Genomic DNA, 20,603 nt, shown 5'->3' on the forward strand with positions numbered 1-20,603 from the left:
TCCCTGGCTCGGCTCCAGGAGCCAGAGGCAGGCCAGGTGGAAGAGATAACAAGGCCTCCATCCCCTGACTCTTCCCCCCCCACCAGGCCATGCCTGCAGACCCAGCTGACGGCAATCAGGCCTGGCTGGACCCTAGGTTTCCTAGGCAGGAGAGGCGGGAACAACAGAAGCAGGGGTGGGGCAGGCCTAGGAAGTGCTGAGTCATGGAGCCACACCCCACAGGATATAAAAGGCAGCCAGAGCTGCTGTGTCTCTTCGTAGCAGGCAAATCCACTGATTAAGAGCTGAAGTTTGTTTCCAGGTGACTCACCAGCATCGTGGAAGATAACAGAAGCTCTTGGCAGACACTGGCTATTCTGCTGCCAGAGTTGATAGTGACGGATAATCACGCCATCATTCGGACGGAGGCGAGGGAGGACAGAACTCGTGCTTTGAAGGCTGAGTCACAAATTAAACGTGGCCTTTGCCGAGAGTCACGCCAGATGCTGTCCTACCTCCACGGGCTTTTAAAATATAATGGTAACTAAAGGAGCAGCCACCAAAACAGCGAAGCCCAAGTACTTCGGGCAGGTCACTGGAAAGGAAATGAATTTAACACACAGCTGACAGCTTCCAAGAGAGGATTCATAAAGCAAGAGGGGAAAAGCTTCTGAGATGATAATTAAATAGTGAGGTGTTTTCAGCATCAACCCATTGCCATCTATGAAATGTTGCAGGGTATCGAATTAACATAAGCAATTCTATTTTAAAAACATTGCAAAACATCGGTGGTTGTTGCTTTATTTTTTTTTTAAAAAAAGAAAAACCAAATTGGAATTACGTTGCAGCTGCAGTGAACCAGAAAAGCCCCCTCTCGATGACAGCTCAGAAAACTCTGAATTACTTGCTGCTTAATATTTCTTTGATAAGAAGCAAGATGCTGGCTAAGAAGAGGCAGTCACAATGATAACAGAATACAGGCAACTCCGAGATAAGTCTGTGCGTTCAAAGAGAAGTTGATTTTTAATTAAGATCTCCAGCTTCTATCCCAACCCAGTGACCAACATCTTGATTCCCACAACAGCAACAATGTTTTGTTTTCGTTCCTTTGTTTTGCTTTTACACCGTTTTCAAAAATGAAATGGAACTTTTTTAATCAGCAACGATTCTCTTCAGGATTGTTCCACATTCTTGTCAAAAATAGGATCTTCTACCTTATGCATTTGGGAGAATAATTTCCTTGTCACTAGATGATAATCTTTTGGTGACAGAGAGGTGCACCTCACCTCTGTGTATGAGTGTGTGTGTGTACGTGTGTGTTTATTTCAGGAGAGGCAAGGTTTAGAGCCATGCACTAAAAGAAGCACATTTTTTTGTTTCTTCCTTCAATATGGCAGGGAATTACACATTGCATAGGGTCACAGAGGTCTTCATAGGGGCATCTCATTTTCCATTTCTAAGACGGAAGATCTCAGGGATCTTCCAAGGGATCTTAGGTATCCTCTAGGGCAGAAGATGCTTGGGCTCCTAGGGATCAAATGAGATTTGTGGCTGTAGATCACACTAGTGGGGATAGTAAGGAAGGTGACCTTATCCAAAATATGCCACCTGTCAGCTTGCCTCCGATCACTGCTTAAGAAAATAAAGACCAAACTCCATAAGACTATAGATATTGGTAATTTTTACTAACCATGTTCGATAGCAAGGAAAGCAAAGCCAGGACTGAAAGTAACTATAACTGTACAAAAATATTTCCTCTCTTGAACCCTCCTCCCTCCAGAGTTCAAACATTCATAGTCCAATGTCCTCTTCCTCCTTGGCCACGTGTTGTTTCACTTCCAATGTTCTCCCTCTGTCAGTCTTCTGGATGGAATGCGAAGCAGGCAACTCCTGTTACATTCACGCTGCCAAATCAGTTCAAACGTCTGTTTGAAAGACTATATCCTCCTCCACCTGAAATGACAGCCGAACGCTGGCAACAGTAAAAACCTCCCCCTTCCCCCATAAATCATGTAAGACATTCAGTAAGAAGAAAACCTTTCATGAAGTAATAAAGCAGTAACACACTTAAAATAAAGCAGAGGCTGACACCACCATTGTTACTTAGGCAAAGGAGGCTAAACTATTCTTTCAGTGGGGTCCTTGGGACAAGCCCCACCTCCTTCTAGCCCTGATGAGGTTAACTTGGGGTCGTTGGTGCCCTCTGAGCATCTTCCTTGCAGATGTTCTCACGGATGTCCAGTATCCAAATGGGCAATGGAACATCTGCAGGAGAACAACCAAGCTCAGAGAACGCCATGGCCCCCGAGTTCAGCGCTGAGCTACAGATATTCTTTTCTATCAGGACCATTCTTTAAGTGCTGAGAAGCAAGAATGATATTCAGATGCATCTCAAATAAACATCTCCCTGAATCAATGGGGCATAAGAAGGGTGAGGAGGTATAACCCAAACAGACTTGCAAGATTATGTTGCTAGAGCCATTGTCAATAAAATGTCATTCTGATCTTCCGGTGGAGCTGATTTTCTGTGACCTGGTCTACCCGATCTCCCTAGTGGGATTGTCACCTGAACTACCTTAACAGATTTGTTAACCGATTAACAGAGTTGGAAGGGATCTTCTAGATAATCTAGTCCAACCCCACACCCAAGCAGGAGACCCGACACCATTTCTGACAGATGTAGGCAGCCCAGTCTCTTCTTGAAAGCTTCCAGTGATGAAGCTTCCACAACTTCCGAAGGCAACTTCTGTTCTAGTGATTGATTGTTCTCGCTGTCAGAAAAATTCTCCTTATTTTTAGGTTGAATCTCTTCTTGGTCAGTTTCCATCCATTATTCCTATTATTATCCTTATTGGGGTATCTCCTGGCTTAGACAAAATGAGTGTCTCTTGCTTGCTTCTCTGAAAAACCTGTGAACAGGTGACATGATTCCAGACCAACTGACCAGATGGGCATCCATTCCAAGGTTATATAAAGAAACCAACTACCTGGGTCAGAAAGGGACATTTTAGCTCAAATTTCTTCTTGATACGGAAACACTGTGAGTTGCATCGTTTTCCTGCTGCTAATACATTCATGTATTTTTTATTTATTTCTTCTATTAATCAAATTTATATAGCCTCCCATCTCAGAGCAAGTGACTTTAGGCTGTGTTCAAAATTGCAGCCTGAGTTTAAATTGTGGATTGAGGCCATCGCTCTGAGAATTTCTCTCAGTACATTTGATGAATAAATTGTAACAGGAGTCCAGATACTTGTCTGATTAGATGTCTTGTGTTGCTTGTTACTGAATGCTCAGACAAGGGGGGGGGGGCGGGAGAGAACCACATTAATTGTGAATTGTCATCAACTACAAAGGGGCGAATTCATACACAGGAAACATTTTGACACTGCTGCTTTGTAGAACATTTTCCTCTAATTTCTGCTTTTTTCTTAACATGACAGGGAATTAATTGATCACACCGAGCCACGGATAAAAAGGGCCCGTGTTGAAAATGCAATATCTTGTACTTTATTAATTAGCTCAGTCATGTTACGGACTTCCTTTTTTTTTTCAAAATTAAAAGTGAATTTTAAAAAAATCCTTTCCATTGAAGGATCTCGATGGCAATTTTTATTGCCATTATGGATGATATTGTAGTCAAACTGTGCAAAAGAGATTTATTATTGGAATTGGGATCCCTAATAGTCTCCCGTCCAAATAGTAACCAGGTTTAAATCTGCTTAATTGTTTGAGACGTCACAAGATCCACTTTGGGCCTCATGCTGTGAAACTTCATCCCGGAGCTTCAGGGTTTCTGGGTAGATGTACAGTTGGCAGCAGATGTTTCCCATAAAATAATGTGTGACTTAGTTTTCTACTTGGGTTAATTGATATGTGATTAAATGTAGTATTGGCACAGATACAACTTATGCCTGCCAATTGGAACAAAAAGTCTGCAGAAACCTTTTTATTATCTTAGGAATGGAATGGACATTTTTGAGATAGGCACAAATTGGGAAAAGGAGATACACATATGAAGAACAGCTGCAGGAACTGGGTACATCTAGTTTAACAAAAAGAAGGACTAGGGGTGACATGATAACAGTCTTCTAATATTTGAGGGGCTGCCACAAAGAAGAGGAGGTCAACTTGTTTTCCAAAGTACCTGAGGGCAGGACAAGAAACAATGGATGGAAACTAACCAAGGAGAGAAGCAATCTAGAACTAAGGAAGAATTTCCTGACTCCATCGCTGACTTTTGGGGGCGAGTCGTTGGCCCCCACGGAGAGGGTTCGCAATCTGGGCGTCCTCCTGGATGCAAGGCTGTCGTTTGAAGATCATTTGACGGCCGTCACCAGGGGACCTTTTTATCAGGTTTGCCTGATACGCCAGTTGCATCCCTTTCTAGACCAGGCTTCCCTCTGCACAGTTACTCATGCCCTCGTTACGTCCCGCCTAGACTACTTGATAGAGGGAGCACCTCGTACCTCCCATGTGACACCTCTCCTGCGCGGTCTGCACTGGCTTCCGGTGGTCTTTCTGGTGCAATTCAAGGTACTGGTCACCACCTTTAAAGCGCTCCATGGCAGAGGACCAGTGTATCTATGGAACCGCCTACTACCACCGGTAGCCTCCCATCGACCTATGCGCTCCCACAGGGAGGACCTCCTCAGGATGCCATCGGTTAAGCAGTGCCGGCTGGCGACCCCCAGGGGGAGGGCCGTCTCTGTGGGGGCTCCTGCCCTCTGGAACGAGCTGCCTCCGGGGCTTCGTCAACTCCCTGACCTCCGGACCTTCCGCCACGAACTGAAGACTCTTTTATTCCATCGTGCAGGGCTAGCTTCAATATAGCTTCAATATAATTTTAAATTTTTAATGGGGTTTTATTTTTTTTAAATCCTATGCCACATATTGAATTAGTTTTTAAATGTTTTTTTTTAACTTTTGTTATATGTGTTTTTATTGGCTGTAAACCGCCCTGAGTCCTTCGGGAGAAGGGCGGTATAAAAATCTAATAAATCTAATCTAATCTAATCTAATCTAACAGTAAGAGGAGTCAATCAATGAAACAACTTGTCTTCAGAAGTTGTGAGTTGATCCATCATTGGAGGTTTTCAAAATAGATTGGACAGCCACTTGTCTGAAATGGTAGAGGGTCTCCTGCTTCAACAGGGGTTGGACTAGAAGACCTCCTAGGTCCCTTCCAACCCTATTATTCTATAGACTTCTATAATGGCAGTAGGTGTAACAAAGTCGTTTTCAATAAATAAGTACAGAAAGTAATTTCAATAGCTGTGTGAAATAACAACAGGGAGTAACGTCAGCCTATACTGGACATATTATTACTGGACTAGCTTGGGGACAATCAGAGTTAGGAGAATTTGCAAAGGTCCTAGTCAGCAGATAACAGCTCTTCACAATGGCCAAGACACCCAACTAGATCTAGACCAACAATCACAGAGCAGTATGGTAAGGGTTAATCATATGATACCTGGACATTTTGATACAATCTGTAGTTCAGGTAGTCCTCAACATCCCCATGATCACGTGATCAAAAATCAGATGCTTGGAAACTGGCATGTATTTATGACGGTTGCAGAGGAGAGTCATGCGATCACCATTTGTAACCTTCCCAGCCAGCTTCCAACAAGCAAAGTCAAATGGGGGAAGGCTGCATTCACTTAACAACTGTGTGATTCACTTAACAACTCCTGTGATTTGCTTAACAATTGTGGCAAAGGTGACAACAAAATGGGGCACAACTCAGTTAACAGCTGTCTCGCTGGGCAACCAAAATTTTGGGCACCATTGTGGTTGTAAGCCAAGGACTGCCTGTAATAGGCAAGGGGCAATAGGCCTCTTTGTCTTGTGTTCCTACAGTTGCCTGATAACAGTTGGATATAAACAGTTTAGGGAAGAGAGGAACTGCAAATATACAGGCACACATTTATTCAATCAACACTCAGAACAATAAAAGAGTCGGACAGCAAAATTACATTACAATAATATAGCGTAATAAAACCTTTTTTAAAATGTATGTAAAATTCCAGTGATATAGCTTGTAACATAACATACCCCTGGGCATGGCGTTTATTCTTCCTTACCACAGATGTCATTCAGTAGAATTTTATTTTAATAGCTGCGGTACAAAATTTGACTATATTATATGGAACATTAGGCTTCTCTTCTGATAACGGAAAAACAAGATTAAAAACTTATCTGATTGTCCTAGCATCTGTTCCAGCGAGGGAGGGAAGAGAGGTTGATGGCTACCTTGAGAAACTCCTGTTCTATGGTGGCTTCTGCAAAATTCTGTCCTGGAGAATATCGCTCTGATAAATATTATGTTAGAGTCTTGATTGGACCTAGGATTGGAAGAAGGGAGCATTAAATTAATCTTATTAGCCAGGAAGAAGTTTAGTAAGGAATGTTATGAAGCTGTTGCGGAGTTCTTTATGGTGGTTCTCCAACGTCTGAAACCTAACAATGTACTGCTAGAAGAGAATATTTGTAGCTCAGGGTTGAACTGTCAGGGCCTTGGTGTGCTGTGTTTTTTTTTTTTGCAGATGTTGTTGCATTACTCAACTAGGTCATATCATCAGTGCAGTCTATGTTACCTAGTTAATGAACTAGTTCAGGGGTCTGCAAACTTGGCTCTTTTAAGACTTGTGGACTTCAACTCCCAGAGTTCCTCAGCCAGCGAGGAATTCTGGGAGTTGAAGTCCACAAGTCTTAAAAGAGCCAAGTTTGCAGACCCCTGAACTAGGTAATGAATCTAGTAATGAATCATCTACAAGAAAACAATTAAGCTCAGAGAACATCAAGGACCCCACCTAACATTGTTTTATAAGCAATCAGGCTCATCCTAGGCTGTAGCCATTCCAGACTTCACAGTCTGCCTGTTCTCTAGCTCATACGAGACAGGAGGAAATCTAAAAACAGCCTCACTTACTTCCACAAGCTGACTGTGTTCAATTGAGAAACCCTGTGATTAAAATGGAATTCAATTCTTCCATTTAACAGAATAACAGAGTTGGAAGAGACCTTGGAGGTTTTCTAGTCCAACCCCCTGCTCAGGCAGACAATCTTATACCATTTCAGACAAATGGTTATCCAATCTCTTCTTTAAAACCTCCAGTGTTGGATCATTCAGAATCAGTGGAGGCAAGTCGTTCCACTGATTAATTGTTCTCACTGTCAGGAAATTTCTCCTTAGTTCTAGGTTGCTTCTCTCCTTGATTAGTTTCCTCCTGGTTCTTCTGCCTTGTAAGGGCATAATTCTTTAGCATAAGAAAATTCTCTTAAAGACCGATGAGTAAAATCTCCACAACTTTTCTTTGAACCATGCAGTAAAATGGATTAGGATCTTCTTAGGTACATAACACTAAAGAAAGAACAGTATTTCTTCAAAGACAGGAAATGCTTACAGAAAGAAAGATTTAGGGAGCTTTGTGGATTGACAACAAAATATCACCTTGAGGTAGTCAAATAATAACATGGTTTTCTACTTGATTTTTCTCCAGAAGCCATCTTGATGGCATGTGTTCATGCACAGGTACATCAATAACATATTAAACCAGGGGTCTCCAACCTTGGTCCCTTTAAGACTTGTAGACTTCAACTCCCAGAGTCCCTCAGCCAGCAAAGGAACTCTGGGAGTTGAAGTCCACAAGTCTTAAAGGGACCAAGGTTGGAGATCCCTATATTAAACAATAATTTATAATAAAGAGTATCACCACTTCATTTATGCTAAGTATCCTTCCTATCAAGGAGCATGATGGCTTTCTTGGTTAGGATGTTGGGATGGAAGTTAGCAAGCCCATGTTTGAGACCCATATGCTGCCATGGGGTGGGGTGAGCTCCTGTCATTCGCTCCAGCTCCTTCTGGGGATGTGAAGGGTGCTCCCAACCGGGCATTCCTCAGGCAACTGGGATCTCACTGGCTAATCCTTTCAACCTGGAAGCACCTCTGTGCTTCTAACATGAGTGCAATGCAATCCTTCCTATCAAGTAATTATCTTCTATCATGTAAAAATAAGTATTGCTTCATGTTTGTTGTCTTTCTGACATCCTGCATGCCCCAATATTCCTTTCCAAAGATACCAGAATGGAGAGTTGATTGCTCTGCTCTCTTTAGGGAATCAAATCAGTTAAGTAAAGTGATGGACCTCTTCTCATGAGGACTCCGAGAGGGGCATGCTGTACTTTTATGGTCCTCCACTTAATCATCTTGAAAAGCTAATCCAATGAGGCAGATATAAATGTGCGTAACCTCTAACTTGTTGTCGTCCTTTTTTTTTTTATGACATAATGCATCTGCACAAAACAACTCAGCTGGACAGTCAATTCATTCTTCCCCGCTTCATTAATGACTCAACTTAAACAACTTAGCCACTTCCAAAGCTAATGAATTGTGCATGTATTTTAATTATACAACATCAGGTAGCACACTGTGAACACGATGAGTCCAGGAAAGGTGACCTACTTGTTCTCTCCAAGGCTTCACTTACACAATTCAACACAACAACACTTATAGCCTTGTAAGACTTTCCCAAAACTAGTTCCAATCTCGGATTAAGATCTTTGAGTACTCTTTGTGGTGAAAACTTGCTTTAATGTTTCCAGCCAAAATTCCATTTTCTCATTTTGCTTTTGTAGACCTTTTCTCATACACTTGCCTATGATGCTACCAGGTGCTCTCTAGAGGTTTAGGACCTCAGTTCCCACGTGCTCTAGTCAACCCAAGTAACAACAAGCCTTCATGGGATAGGTCCAAGTATCAGAAGATAAGGAGGTCACCAAATTAGGATGCTTGTTGTCTAGTAAAAGTAAGCCATGATTGTATAAGAAGTTAAACTGAAAGTGTTGTTCATTTCTAGACAGCAAAGGACTGTCATATCAATTCTAGTCTTTTGCAATAGGTTTCATTTACAAAAAGCTAATGCAGGAGAACAGATATAAAATGAGGCCATACATTCATGCAAGACTCTCTTTTTTGTGTGTGGAAAAGCACTTGGATGAAACTATAAGTAAATAATGCAAGAATGTATGCTTGTCTGAATGAATGGGAAATGTGGATACAGCCAATACTTATGGGTTCGGGTTCACATCTGCTTTCTGATTCATGGCATGTATCTGTATCATCTGACTTTTCTGTGGGCGGTCCTTGAAACGTGAATCAAAATATTTTTTCTGCGGTGTTGACCTGGAGAAATCTATCTGGTTTTGCCTATACAGAATGCAAATAATTGTTATACATTTCAGCAGGTGACTTTACCTGCTCTGGACAGGTACTGAAACTATTGTTTGCATCTCTAATGTGTGGATGAGAAAAATTGCTAGTTGGAATATTCATTTTCAAAGGTTTTGTTTTCTGTTTTAAATGGATGGGAAATAGTTATGGAATAAGGGATCACAGCCTTTTTTTTTTTTGGAAGCATTTTATTCGAGATTAGGTAGTTACTGGCTGTCTTCATCCATATGTTATGGCTGCATCGGAGATATTTTTAATATGTGTGTAAAACAAATGAGTGCGTCAGTTGTGCATACATTTGGAAAGGTGTATATTTTACAGGAGTTAAAAACCAGATTTTTGCCAAATATCTCCACACAATGCAGAATATGAATTTATGTGGGAGAGTTCAACACTTGCTTCACTCTTTCTTACTAAAATGAATCAGCCTGAAAAATAATTTTAGTTCATTCATGTCCCTTTGCATTATTCATCTTGACTAAAGACAAAGCTCTTCCATGAATATTTATGTTAAATATTTAATTAAACTATTACTCTTTCCAGATATGTGTCAGTGAAAACAGCCAATCCTCTGTGTATTACCGGTACTTCGTTCCTACCTTTGGGTTGGCTCTGGAAATGATCAAATACATAACTCATGTCTTTCCAACTTTAAATTCAATATTTACCCAGATATTTGTCAATATCCTTGAAGTTGTAAGCTTGCTGTTCAGCCTTACTGTAATTAATTCTTGCTTTATACGTTAATGTACAACAGTCTAATCCAGAGGAATGGAAAAACCAGCGAGAGAAGAGAAAGGCTTTGACTAAAATATTGAAATACAAGGGGGAATTATTGATTCACTTCTACTTAAGTGTCTCGGCTGCATATTAATTGACCAATAATTGTCTTCTTATCCTCTGGAGTGTTTACTTCAGTGTTTATCATAGAGTAGACATTGCTTTAAATATTTTTTTTTTAAAAAATAAACAATTGCTAGGAAAGTGATATTCTGTGCATTAGACCAGGGGTCTCCAACCTTGGTCCCTTTAAGACTTGTGGACTTCAACTCCCAGAGTTCCTCAGCCAGCTTTGCTGGCTGAGGGACTCTGGGAGTTGAAGTCCACAAGTCTTAAAGGGACCAAGGTTGGAGACCCCTGCATTAGACTACATTTAAGATTATAGAAATTCTCATTTCCAATTCTATCAAACTGGAGGAATTTCTTTTGAGTTGGTTTTTCTTTCTTTCTTTTTTTTTTTTCCAGTGCTCTAAAGTTTCAACCTATGATATTGCTTCTTGGCTTGGAACTCAGAGAAACAATATTGAGGCTAAAAGCAATTGTGTGATTAAAGGGCAAAATAATAACAATAACAATTGAGCCCATGAAAGAAATTTCTGTTACTTATATGGTTTTCTGAAGAAATGGGCAGCTATTGCCTGGGCTGAATACATTTAATTTTTATAATAATGTGCTTCTAGATCCATGGGAACCATTAAGAGAAACTTTTAAGAAGTTTCTTCTTTTTGTAGAAGCTGTTAAAACCAAATTTTTAGGTGGACAGTTAAATATTGGGCCATAGGGACCCTGGCCAGCTACTTAAAATAGCTTGCCATCTGATCTTAGATCCTTCCACATATAAAATGTCGGAATATTTCCATGTGATACCATACTCCCTGTAGGAAAATAGGCTGGTTAAAAGAGCTGAAGATCATGCAATAAGCCTTATTATGCATTATGCGGTCTTTGGAGGATTCACAAAAGCTTCGTATATCATGTTGGCCAACAAATCAATGTCCCATGAAGCACAAAGCTCCTTAGCAATCTTTAGTCAAAACGCAAAGCACATACTATGGACCACTTGACCAAAGTGTTGACTACATTTATGCCTTTTTAAAAAGAAATGCTCTCCGTAATTCTCAAGATTTCTGTTTAACGTTGTCATTATTCTCAATTCTGCCATCCACAGAGAGCGAAGAGGTTTACCAGCGACAGGTGCTGTCCATTTCCTGCATCGTCTTTGGGATCGTCATTGCGGGCACACTCTCTGCGGCGTTCTACTTCCGAACAAAGTAAGGCTCCCTAACTAATCTCCGCCCTTCCTTCGAGCCTGTCAAGACATTTCCGTCCATTGAATCGTTTATTTAGGCTCTTGTTCTGGAAAAAGACATAACAGAGACTTGTTTTATGCGGAATGTCTTTCTGAGACAATGCCCTGAAATTAAAATACACGTAGTAGAACCACTGTTATATACTTTGCTAGTACTCTGAATCAATTCGGATCAAGTGGCGTGGTTTTCTCCAAATATGCATGTGTGTTTAATGGGACCAGCTTTTTTATATTACATTTATATGCCATCCATTTATCCATCTTACTCTGCAATGCAACTCTGCAACATGTCAGATTAACTCCAGGTTTGAATCAATATGAATCAAGTGCCTTGTCCAAGTTGATTCAGTGTCTGCATTAAATTGGATCTAATTTATGGAATGGGGTGGAGTGGAATGAAATAGAATAGAATAGAATAGAATAGAATAGAATAGAATAGAATAGAATAGAATAGAATAGAATTGGAAGGGTCCTTGGAGGTCTTCTAGTCCAGCCCCCTGCTCAAGCAGGTGAATCTATACAATCTCAGACAAGTCCAACCTCTTTAAAACCTCCAGTGATGAAGCACCCACAATTTCTGAAGGCAAACTGTTCTACTGATCAGGGCCTCTGGTGGCTCAGACTGGTAAGACAGTCTGTTATTAACAGCAGCTGCTTGCAGTTACTGCAGGTTCAAGTCCCACCAGGCCCGAGGTTGACTCAGCCTTCCATCCTTTATAAGGTAGGTAAAATGAGGTCCCAGATTGTTGGGGGCAATAAGTTGACTTTGTATATAATATACAAATGGATGAAGACTATTGCTTGACATAGTGTAAGCCGCCCTGAGTCTTCGGAGAAGGGCGGGATAAAAATGCAAATTTAAAAAAAAATTGTCTTCACTGTTAGGAAATTTCTCCTTAATTCCAAGTTGCTTCTCTCTTTGGTTAGTTTCCAACCATTGTTTCTTGTCCTACCCTCTGGTGATTAAAAATAACCCATTTCTCTATGAATTATTTTTATATTATATGCAAGTATTATATTTTATTTTTATATTATGGTTCGGTGCGTAGTCAGCCAGATGTTTAAACTGGTCTTGGTATTTTATCCACTATCAAATCCTTCCCAAGGACCTGAGATAGACAGATGTTATCCTTTGTCGGGCTTAAAGGTATAGTCACAGGATGTAAGCTGTTCTAGTAAAACTGCCTCTTGCAATTGATGGATAGTGATTTCGTCAATGCCAAGGGCATACAGTTGTATTGGGATTGCACACAAGGCACCTGTTACTATTGGTATCTTTGCTTTCTTTTGCCATAATTTATAGTATTATTAAAATAATACATTGCACAGTCCGCCAGGTGTTCAAATCATATTTGGCATTTTTATCCTTCTGTCGAGTCTTACCCAAGGATCTGAGATAGACATAGGTGCATGTTTGATGGTGTTAGAAGTTATTATTATACCCTGTGTAGAGTGATATGAGTAAGATTGTAAATACCTGTGAATCTCATGGCACCATAAGACTTCACTGGAAAGAGCTAAGATTTTCAATAAACAATTATCTCTTGTGAAATTGTTCTTGCTATCAGGAATGTTATGTCCTTTGTAAGAATAAAATGCTTTGATATTTTTATGCTACTCCCTCCCTGATCGTGTTTCATTTTCTTCCCTTTGTGGTTTTATTCCTGGAAGCAAAGAGAAATATTTGCTTTCTTCAAAAAGAGAAAAAAACAAAACAAAACAAAAACACTCAGACATTCTTCGGGGAAAGCCGAACAGGTCAATTATCCTGATGTATAATATTGGTGAGTGAGAAAACTCACTGTACTGGGAACTATTCTGAGTTAAGTCCCATGGATTTCAGTGGAAAGGACTTTAAAACACTGTTTATTTGCCCATTATATTAAATTGGATTCAATCCAATCAATGCCTCTTTCTTCCACGTATTTTTAAAATTTATTTTCATTTACTCTGTTCTTTGTTCCACTTACACAGTATTCAGTCTGTCACAGGCTCACAGGGGTTTGCAGCAATCTGTAAGAAAACAGAGTGAAGCTGAGGGAGAAGAAAGGGAGTGTATCAAAGCAACACTAACAAATGGCAGGTAGATGTTAAATACCACGTCTATCTTGGGAAATAGCTGTTGGCCCTTCAGTTGCCCACTCTAGGAGGGGAAAAAGATCAAGCCATACCTAGAGACCCCACTATAATGAACTTATGGAGGGCAGGAGTTTTGTTAATTCAGTTTCAAAGATTTGTAACCTAATTCCTTCTGACTTAAAATTAAATCTCATTAATGAAGTTCAGTGTGAATTTTGCTTTCCTGATCAAACTTTGCTGTTAAGGGTTTGATATTAACCAACAATTGATCATTACCCATTACTATTGCATCCACTGAAAAAAGTTACGGAGAAGGAAGAGAAGAAGGAGAAAGAGAGGAAGAAGAAGGACAAGGAGAAGGAGAAAGAGAAGGAGAAGGAGAAGAGGGAGAAGGAGAAGGAGAAGAAGGAGAAAGAGAGGGAGAAGGAGAAGAAGGAGGGGAGGAGGAAGAGGAAGAGAGAAAGAGAAAAAAATAGCAATAGCACTATAGCACTTAGACTTATATACCACTTCATGGTGCTTTTACAGGCCTCTCTAAATGGTTTAAAGAGTCAGCATGTTGCCCCCAACAATCTGGGTCCTCATTTTACTGATCTCGGAAGGACAGAAGGCTGAGTCAACCTTGAGCTGGTGAGATTTGAACTGCTGATCTGCAGCTAGCGGTCAGCTGAAGTAGCCTGCAGTGCTGCACTCTAAACCTAACAGTGGTTAGAGTGAGAAAGACTGAGAGAAAAAGAGAAAGACAAAGACAAGTGTGAGGAGAAAGAGAAAGAGAGGGAGAAGAAGGAGGACAAGGAAAAGGAATCATGATAGTCTTTAGAAAAGCTCTATCTTAATCAATACCTGGAGCTATATAAAGTTTTAATTCTAAGAAAATGCTATTCTACAAGGTTAGGCTACAACAAACCTATGTTTCCCTTACTTCATGAAAAATTGTCAGACTGTCAAACTTCCAGGAATTCCCCAGCATTTATACTTTATCCAGAATGATTTCATGAGCCCCACCTGGCAGTCAGAAGCAATTATGTAAATTTCTTAACTTCTCAATGTGCAGATTCAATTACAATTTCATCAAGGAAATGATTGAAACAAGCCAAACCCAAAAATGGCAGGGAAATTCCTGGAAATGGAAGCACTCAGACAAATAAGCCATCCACAGGCAAATACAGATAAACCATTTCTACACACCATTGAAACGGCAGAATAAAAGGATGAAACAACTTATCCAGAGCAGAGTAGATCTTCCCAACAGTACCGGATAAGCAGTCAAAATGAAATTCAACAGTGAAAAAAGCAAGGTTCTACATTTAGGCCAAAAAAACCAAAATGCACAGGTACCGTATATGTGGTACCTTGCTCAATAGTAGTAACTGTGAGAGGGATCTTGGAGTCCTAGTGGATAACCATTTAGATATGAGCCAGCCATGTGCAGCAGCTGCCAAAAAAGCCAACACTGTTCTGGGCTGCATAAACAGAGGGATAGAATCAAGATCACGTGAAGTGTTAGTGCCACTTTATAATGCCTTGGTAAGGCCACACTTGGAATATTGCATCCAGTTTTGGTCGCCGCGATGTAAAAAAGATGCTGAGACTCTAGAAAGATGCAGAGAAGAGCAACAAAGATGATTAGGGGATTGGAGGCTAAAACATATATGAACGGTTGCAGGAACTGGGTATGTCTAGTTTAATGAAAAGAAGGACTAGGGGAGTCATGATAGCAGTGTTCCAATATCTCAGGGGTTGCCACAAAGAAGAGGGAGTCAAACTATTCTCAAAAGCACCTAAGGGTAGAACAAGAAGCAATGGGTGGAAACTAATCAAGGAGAGAAGCAACTTAGAACTAAGGAGAAATTTCCTGACAGTTAGAACAATCAATAAGTGGAACAACTTGCCTGTAGAAGTTGTGAATACTCCAACACTGGACATTTTTAAGAAAATGTTGGATAGCCATTTGTCTGAAATGGTGTAGAGTTCCTGCTTGGGCAGGGGGTTGGACTAGAAGACCTCCAAGGTCCCTTCCAACTCTGTTATTATGTTATGTTAAGGCAGAAACAATATCCTAATCAAGGAACCATTAAGGAGGAAAAACCCCATCCCCACCAAGACTGACAAGCACACTACTATATGTAAGCAATATATTGTAGTTATATAGTTCCATGTTTCATTCTGGGGCCTAACCTAACCCCAACCCTTAGTGCTCTCTGAGCTTGGTGGTTTTCTTGCAGATGTTTCATTACCCAACTAGGTAACATCATCAATGCAGTTTTATGTTACTCAGTTGGACAATAAAAAATCAGCAAGAAAAGTTCAAAGAGTTGAACCCTGAGTGACAAATATTCTCTCCTAAATTTCATTCTCCCATGCACTGATCTTGCTACCTAACCCGGTAACGAAACATCTACAGGAAAACAAGCAAGCTCAGAAAAATTCCAATAACCCAACAGTTCAATCCTGAGCTACATATATTCTGTACTACAAAATCCTCAAATCTCTGTCTACACTCTATTGCCCTCTTGTGATCATGAGTTGCTGAACAGTCCTTACTCCTGGATATGTATCTTCCAACACCCTGAATTCCATGTGATGAAAGAATCACATTTATGATTCTCCAATGCATTATTATAGCAAAATGTGTGGTCTACTGACACTCTGGTGTGAAACCCAAAACCTTCTATTTCTACAAATTATTACTCCCTAATTATGCATTCTAGAGCATTTTTCCCCAAATTAATTGATTGATAATCCCTTTAACATCCACTTTTTAAAACTGGTTATAATTCTGTGTAAATCTGAGAGCGATTAAGTTACGGAAGAACACTATTTATTTATTTATTTATTTATCAAACTAATATACCGCACCATCTCCCGTAGGACTCAGGGCGGTTCACAGGCACATTAAAACAATATAATAAATAACCATTAAAACCCAGTTAAAACTAAATATTATCCTGGCCTGATCACTAAAACAATAAAAACCAATAAAACCCCCATTAAAATTTAACTAAAACATTTTATTCTTAGGCTAGTCCCGCACGCTGGAATAATAAAGTCTTCAGTTCCCGTCTGAAGGTCCGGAGGTCGGGGAGTTGTCGTAATCCCGGAGGAAGCTCGTTCCACAGGGCTGGTGCCGCCACAGAGAAGGCCCTCCCCTTGGGGGTCGCCAACCTACATTGTTTGGTCGACGGCACCCCGAGGATGCCCACTCTGTGGGAGCGCACAGGTCGTTGGGAGGCAATCGGCGGCAGAAGGCGGTCTCGAAGGTATCCCGGTCCTAAGCCATGGAGCACTTTAAAGATGGTAACCAAAACCTTGAATTGCACCCGGAAGACTACCAGTAGCCAGTGTAGGCCAGCAGGATAGGTGTTATATGGGAGCAACGCGGTGCTCCCTCTATTACCCGCGCGGCCGCATTCTGGACTAACTGGAGCCTCCGGGTGCTCTTCAAGGGGAGCCCCATGTAGAGAGCGTTGCAATAGTCCAGGCGGGAAGTGACGAGGGCGTGAGTGACCGTGCGTAAGGCGTCCCGGTCAAGGAAGGGGCGCAACTGGCGGATCAGGTGAACCTGATAAAAAGCTCCCCTGGCGACGGCTGTCAAATGTTCTTCTAAGGACAGCCGATCGTCCAGGAGAACGCCTAAGTTGCGCACTCCCTCCCTGGGGGTCAGTACTTCTTCCCCCACAGTCAGCGATGGTGTAAGCTGACTGTACCGGGACGCCGGCACCCACAGCCACTCTGTCTTGGAAGGGTTGAGTCGGAGCCTGTTCCTCCCCATCCAGACCCGCACATATATAATGTATATAATTATGTATATAATTGTGAGAAATACTTTAAGAAATGCAGCCTGTTGCTTATGTAACATTTTATTGTAGTGATGATTACATAGGTAACAATTTCTTACAAAAGGCACAGCAGTTCCTTTTATAGATATTTTGTTAACATATTCAATTTATTTATTTATTTATTTATTTATTTTATTAGATTTTTATACCGCTCTTCTCCCGAAGGACTCAGGGTGATGTACAGCCAAAATAAAAACAGTAACAAAATACAATTAGAATAAACAATTAAAAAACTTATTATAAAATTGGCCAAAATTTAAAACATATTAAAATTTAAAACCCTTTAAAATACTAAAATCTAAATAACCCCAGTTAAAATTAATAAAACTTCTAAGCCAGTCCCGCTTGAATAAATAGGTGCATTTTCAGCTCACGGCGAAAAGTCCGAAGATCAGGCACTTGACGTAAGCCAGGGGGAAGTTCATTCCAGAGCGTAGGAGCTCCAACAGAGAAGGCCCTACCCTTGGGGGCCGCCAGCCAACATTGTTTGGCGGACGGCACCCTGAGAAGACCCTCTCTGTGTGAGCGTACGGGTCGGTGGGAGGCATAGGGTAACAGCAGGCGGTCCCGTAAGTACCCGGGCCCTAAGCCATGGAGCGCTTTAAAGGTGGTAACCAGAATCTTAAAGAATGAATGAATTCAATGAATTCATTGAATGAAATGAAATTACAGGAGTCTGACTTCTTTTTCAAAGAAAGCGCCGATGTTTAAATAGAATCTTACTGTCCCAAATAATTAAATTATTTTTAATTCATTTGATCACATGTTTCTGCTCCAACATATTCAATGCAAAATATTTTTTTTCTTCATCCTTTTCATAAGAGGGAGCCAGTTTAACTGATCTGTCCTTCCTCATTTAGCAAAATATGCCTCTGTGTTTGCACTCTTAATCCCAGCCTTTTCCTAATTCGTTCTCTCTTGTGGGTTCCAAATTCTCAGTCGCCACCTCATTCAGCCATACCAGTCTAAAACCCAGGTTTATTTCAAATGATGTCAGTTGTCCCACTTTCAATCTCATCACCTTGTGAGCCGCTCCTTATCCAGCAGACCGTATGACATTGTTTGCATGTTGGTAAGGAAGAACCCAATGCAACGTGCTTGGACTTCTTCCATTGCCACTCACTTTCGATTATCAGCGGGGGGGGGGGAAACCCCACCAAAGCGAATTGGAGGGTAACTAAACCACTTGTTTTTGTCTGTTGTTTGTTTGGTGTTTCTCTGTAGAAAGCAAACAAAGTACATCCAGGAACAGTTGAAAGAGATACAGAATGGGAAAACATACAGCCTTAATGCTTCCAGCATCATGGCAAAAACGGAGACCAGGGCCCAAAGCCAAGTCCAGCTGCAAAACGTGAGTAAATGTACCAATGTTAATCCTTATTATGCTGTCTGAATGTTGGGATGCTGATGGCGCAGTCATTGTCGCTTCTTCCTGTGTCCCAAAGCTGATCTAGTTTGCACCTGCAGTCCTAGGGGGTAAAAGAGGGGAGAAGAGAGTGTCAGCTTTACGCTGTTTTGTCAAAGTTGATACAGCCTCTCAATTGGCCTAGCAAGAGTTCAGTTCTTGGATTCAAATATGGTCCAAGGTGGACACTTCTCCCATCTACCACATCGTGAGAGGACGTGTATGTGTATGGTGCTGCGGCCATCAAAGATACTGCTCATGTGTTGTGTCTGCACCACCCGAGTCGGGCCTCCTACCAGAAAGTGACTTGAAGCCAGGCTTCCTGCCAGAAAGTGACTCAGAAAGTGAGGGGGAAGGGCCGTCAGGATTTACCTCGGGAGCACCAGCTTCCCTGGCTCAGCTCCAGGAGCCAGAGGCAGGTCAGGTGGAGGAGATAACAAGGCCTCCATCCCCTGACTCTTCCCCCCCCCCTCCCAGGCCACGCCTCCAGACCCAGCTGATGGCAATCAGGCCTGGCTGGACCCTAGGTTTCATAGGCAGGAGAGGCGGGAACAACAGAAGCAGGGGTGGGGCAGGCCTAGGAAGTGCTGAGTCACTACCCCACATGATATAAAGGCAGCAAGAGCTGCTGTGCCTCTTTGTAGCAGGCAAATCAACTGATTAACTAAGAGCTGAAGTTTGTTCCTGGGTGACTCATCGGCGTCGAGGGAGATGCTCGCTATTCTGCTGCCAGAGCTGATAGTGCCGGCTAATTAAGCCATCTCTCGGACGGAGGCGAGGGGGACAGAACATCATATGTAGTTTGATTGTCAATTATACCTCTTAGGCTTGGATATTTCACATCTCTACTTGAAATAACAACAACACTAAGAACTGTATTGGAAATTGTCTTATTTCCCCCTGACTTCTAATCTATACATCATCAGCAGAACTGCTAGGTTTATAGCTAAGGCAGTTGACCAAAGTACCGGTTATTTCAAACAGATTGAGGTATCCATAAAGGTGATGGATTTACCTGGATGTTGATTTTTTTTCCTCTTTGATACATATGTTTTTTTTTATGATTGGAAGGTAGCCCTCGACATATAACTGTCCATTTAGTGAACATTCAAAGTCACAACAGCGTTGAAAAAAGTGACCTATGACCTTTCCCACACTTACTGCCATTGCATGAGTCACGTGATCAAAATTCAGATGCTTTATGACAGTCACAGTGTCCCAGGGTCACGTGATCCCCTTTTGTGACCTTCTGACAAGCAAAGTCAACGGGAAGCCAGATTCACCTCACAACCGTGTGACTAACTTAACAACTACAGCAATTCACTTCTGTGGCAAGAAAAGCCATAAAATGAGGCAAAACTCACAACAATTGTCTCTCTTAGCAACATAAATTTTGGGCTCAATTGTGGTCGTGAGTCAACGACTACCTATATCTTTCTTTTATGTGTTTTACCCTGGACTTACATCCTCTGTTTTAGTTTTGTTTTATTTTTCTTTTTGCTTTATATTTTTGATGTGGTCATAAGACTAATCAGTCAATAGAACTTTCAGTGGTTACAATGCAGTTTTGCAGGCTAACTCTGCCCACTGCCAGGAATTCAATCCTGACCGGCTCAAGGTTGACTCAGCCTTCCGTCATTGCAGGGTTGGTAAAACCTGGACCCAGATTGTTGGGGGCAAAAGGCAACTCTGTAAGCCAGTTAGAAATGGCTGTAAAAGCACAGTGAAGCGGTATATAAGTCTAAGCGCTATTGCTATTGAAGCAAATGTGAGAACGAAAGTTAAAATAATCCTGTCTTGATTTTCTTAGCGTAACAGGGAACAGAAAGACACATGGACAGAATTTCCTGGTTTTGATATTATATCCTAATATATCCAGGAATATTTCACTCCTAGAATTCTTCTTGTATCTGTCTCTTCACCTAACCTACTTTGAAAGACTTTAAAATTTTAAACTCTCATTTTGAGTTCTGTGTC

General features: G+C 41.2%; 1 protein-coding gene across 3 annotated transcripts in view; it reads left to right on the forward strand.

The window, feature by feature from the left end:
• NRG3 (neuregulin 3) overlaps window positions 1–20,603 on the forward strand; it is a 667,620-nt gene that overhangs the window by 600,013 nt on the left and 47,004 nt on the right. For all 3 annotated transcript variants that reach the window (XM_058188056.1, XM_058188055.1, XM_058188054.1), the window contains exons 5-6: window positions 11,163–11,265; window positions 18,446–18,572. In XM_058188056.1, the coding sequence (XP_058044039.1) occupies window positions 11,163–11,265; window positions 18,446–18,572 (230 nt within the window). The remainder of the gene's footprint in view (window positions 1–11,162; window positions 11,266–18,445; window positions 18,573–20,603) is intronic.

Source organism: Ahaetulla prasina, chromosome 6 (genome assembly GCF_028640845.1).
Source record: "Ahaetulla prasina isolate Xishuangbanna chromosome 6, ASM2864084v1, whole genome shotgun sequence".
NCBI lineage: Eukaryota > Metazoa > Chordata > Lepidosauria > Squamata > Colubridae > Ahaetulla > Ahaetulla prasina.